General features: G+C 38.7%; 1 protein-coding gene across 1 annotated transcript; it reads right to left on the bottom strand.

Moving 5' to 3' along the window:
* Window positions 1-255: 255 nt before the first annotated feature.
* On the bottom strand, window positions 256-2,606 carry LOC139490141 (zinc finger MYM-type protein 1-like). Its single transcript, XM_071276991.1, has 2 exons — window positions 2,449-2,606; window positions 256-1,684 (listed from the first exon to the last, which is right to left on the bottom strand). The coding sequence occupies exons 1-2, from the start codon at window positions 2,604-2,606 to the stop codon at window positions 256-258; spliced, it is 1,587 nt and encodes a 528-aa protein (XP_071133092.1).

The following is a 2,606-nucleotide window of genomic DNA, read 5'->3' as shown; positions in this document are numbered from 1 at the left end:
TATGTCCCCAACAGCTTAAGTAAGTTGGTCAATGTTTTTGGGGATTAACTTTTGTGCGACATAACGCGGCTCTGCTGTCAGAAGTCTTGTATTCAACTCTTCTATCAAATGAATGACGAAAGGTAGATACATGTTCAGTTTCCAGTATTCAGAAGGGGTTTGCGCTGGTGCATTGGGTCTATTACGTTGGGCTCCACGGTTTCTGGGCATTGACGGATCATTATTGACAGTTGCGGCAAGTTCAACTGGAGAATCTTACAAGGAGTTCCAAACTTCTGGGTCGTTTCTCTCGTCATTTAGCTGCATGACAACAACCTTGGATTCGTCAGCAGCAACAAAGAGGTCACATTTTTTTTTCTGTAAGAGACATAACAATGCAACAAGTTCTGATAAAACATGTTCTGAAGCAACAAGGGTAAATATAAAGTCAAACTTTTCGATAGAAGCTTGATATGGACCTGCCTTTGAATCACCATGTTGTAAAGATAATTCTCCCAAAGCTGCATGTGCTGTTGAAAAGGCGGATTTGAACGTGAAAAGGGCTTCTGATCTTGCAGCCCAGCGTGTTTCACACAGCGTTTTCAGCTTTTGGCGTCCTTCAATATTGTCTTTTGAAGTGTTGTCATTAGCAAGATGCTTCTTGAAAATGCCAAGCTTCTTAGCGGAGTAGTCAAACATGAATGCTATTTCCTGAAGGGTATTCATCACGTTCCTGATTAACGGCTCCTTACAAGCGTGAATGATTGAAAGATTAAGATTGTGTGCTTTACAATGAGTATAGACTGCTCCAGGTACCACTTCTTTAATTCTTGCCTGTACGCCTCTGTATTTTCCGGCCATATTGGCAGCACCGTCATAGCCCTGACCACGCATTTTATTTTTAATAACACCTTTAGCTCTAAGGTTCTCTAGAAAAGACTCTGTCAGAGACTCTCCTGTGGTTGCTTTACATTCTGCAAAACCAATAAGCTCTTCTCGAATTCGTAATTCGCTCGGATCATAAAAACGCAGACATAGCGCCATCTGTTCTATCGTGTCAACGTCTGTAGCCTCGTCTGCCATAAATCCAAAACATGGGGCTGCATTGCAAGTTTTGACTATATCATCACTAATAATTTCCCCACATATCTCAATTATTTCATTTTGTATTTCTGGAGAAAGATAAGTTGTTTTATTAGTTGACTGAATATTCTCAAGCTTGTGTGATACCAAGTGTTCCCGTAGGAGGTCATTGTCCTTGCTTCTATACTGCAGTAGAGTCATAAAATTGCCCTTATCTTCCTCGTGTCCACGTAAGGCAATATTTTGTTGACCACAAAATATGATTGTTTCTATGATTATTTCAAAAATTGGACGATTCCTGGTAACAATTTTATCATAATGGCTTGAGATCTGTCGAGTAACACTCTTAGGTTTACCTTCCATAACATCGAGAAAGTCATCTGCAGCTGACAAAGAAGTTTCGTGACTTTTCATTGTTATGTGACGCTGTATAAGTTTTCTTATGTTGCTCCAGTCGGTAACATGATTGACTCCGAAAGTCTTCTCCTTCGACGTTCCACTTTTTGGACCAAAGAACCTACATGGTGCACAGTAGACACTATCCGTGGTTTTTGAATATTTCATCCACGTGTGCTCCAGAAACCATTTAGCCTTTGCTCTTCTAGTAGAATTCGAAATCACTCTGGAATAAATATCAATCTTCTCTGTATTTTATGCAAATTTTATTTCAAAAGAAATAGTCCTCCAAAGGGATAATTTAAAACCCCTCATTAAGCATACAATTTAGATGAACCCTCTTATAAGGCACATGTACTAAGTCTCAAGATTATTGGACTACAACGTCACCCTGAGTGACCAAAGAATTATTCCTGTTCGGCGACGGACGGACCAACACACAGACGGGACCGACAGACGGATGAACAGACCAAAAAGCACAATGACCATCGATTATCGTGGATAGGGCATAACAAAATCAAATCATTTTTTCTCTTCAACAATATTAAATCAAATTTAAGATAAAATTCTAAAAATGGTCTAGTTAGTAAAGGTTAAAAATGGTGGTAAAGGGTGGGGATTGGATGCATGTGGATCAGTACTTCGCGAAACAAAGTTTTTTTTATTCAAATTAGGGTTACGGAAAAAAACCCTTTAAAACTGAATGCATGGAAAATACGCACTTTTATTTAAAATTGGGAACATGTAACTTGTTGAACGAAAGAGGCACCCGTCTTGCACTAAAATAAAAAAAAAACGTGAAAACACGTTGAACGTCAAATGAAAAAAAAAGTTGCACGGAAATTAATCTTTACCACCCCGTTAAACTTGTGTTGGACTTGACTGTTTAATAGATATAGGAACATGTGGTGTGAGTGCCAATGAGACAACTCTCCATCCAGATAACAATTCAAAAAAGTAAACCATTGACTGTTTAAGACTTATACATACCTCACAGGAAATTCATAAGAATGAATTGATGTCCATGGTCTCTTAAGAATGTCACATTTTATTTCATCAGCTATTTTGGAATCTTCTAAAAAGATGTCAGGGTAAGGAGGCATAGAAGACGCGACAATTGTGTTTTGACACCCGGAGGACTCAGCCAT

The sequence above is a fragment of the Mytilus edulis genome, chromosome 9 (genome assembly GCF_963676685.1).
Source record: "Mytilus edulis chromosome 9, xbMytEdul2.2, whole genome shotgun sequence".
Taxonomy (NCBI): Eukaryota; Metazoa; Mollusca; class Bivalvia; order Mytilida; family Mytilidae; genus Mytilus; species Mytilus edulis.
The sequence above is the reverse complement of the archived record's forward strand: the minus strand, read 5'-3'. Positions and strand labels throughout refer to the sequence as shown.

What these genes read in the sequence shown, in the direction of transcription:
- LOC139490141 (XM_071276991.1), bottom strand. Translation starts at nt 2,606, where the DNA reads ATGGCTGAGTCCTCCGGGTGTCAAAACACAATTGTCGCGTCTTCTATG. An exon ending in TCTTATGAATTTCCTGTGAG is followed by an intron (nt 1,685 to 2,448) that starts GTATGTATAAGT and finishes TATTTATTCCAG; the next exon opens with AGTGATTTCGAATTCTACTA.